Raw genomic sequence first — 363 nt, 5'->3', positions numbered from 1 at the left:
GGGCGCCGTGCCCGTTCCTTGCCCTGACCCGGTGCCGCCGCAGGAGTTCTGGCGCTGTGGGCACTGACCACCCACGGGATGTACATCCAGGATTTCTGGAGGACGTGGCTCCGAGGCCTCAGGTTCTTCCTGGCCGTGGGAATCTTCTTCTGCGTCGTGGCCCTGGTGGCTTTCTGCACCTTCCTGGCCCTGGCCATCACCCAGCACCAGGGTAAGTACTGGGAGCACTGGGACAGGCTAACTGGGGCAGGGGAAGTGGCTCCTGGACCTCCTGGGATGTTGGAGAGGGACTTTGGTAGGAGCTGGAGTGGTGGGATAAGGAGGATGAGGAGACCTCAAGGAGGTCATGGATGTCCCAAGGAG

The 363-nt window shown here is 62.5% G+C and overlaps 1 protein-coding gene across 1 annotated transcript; it reads left to right on the top strand.

Annotated features, from left to right (window-relative positions):
- Positions 1 to 43: 43 nt before the first annotated feature.
- On the top strand, positions 44 to 211 carry SLC48A1 (solute carrier family 48 (heme transporter), member 1; the record flags this gene model as incomplete). Its single annotated transcript, XM_009083254.1, has 1 exon — positions 44 to 211. A coding segment is annotated over one exon (168 nt), but the record flags the coding sequence as incomplete, so codon positions are not given.
- Positions 212 to 363: the final 152 nt, after the last annotated feature.

Source organism: Acanthisitta chloris, unplaced genomic scaffold (genome assembly GCF_000695815.1).
Source record: "Acanthisitta chloris isolate BGI_N310 unplaced genomic scaffold, ASM69581v1 C16138314, whole genome shotgun sequence".
In the NCBI taxonomy this organism is placed as follows: domain Eukaryota; kingdom Metazoa; phylum Chordata; class Aves; order Passeriformes; family Acanthisittidae; genus Acanthisitta; species Acanthisitta chloris.
This window is presented reverse-complemented; position numbering and strand designations above follow the sequence as displayed.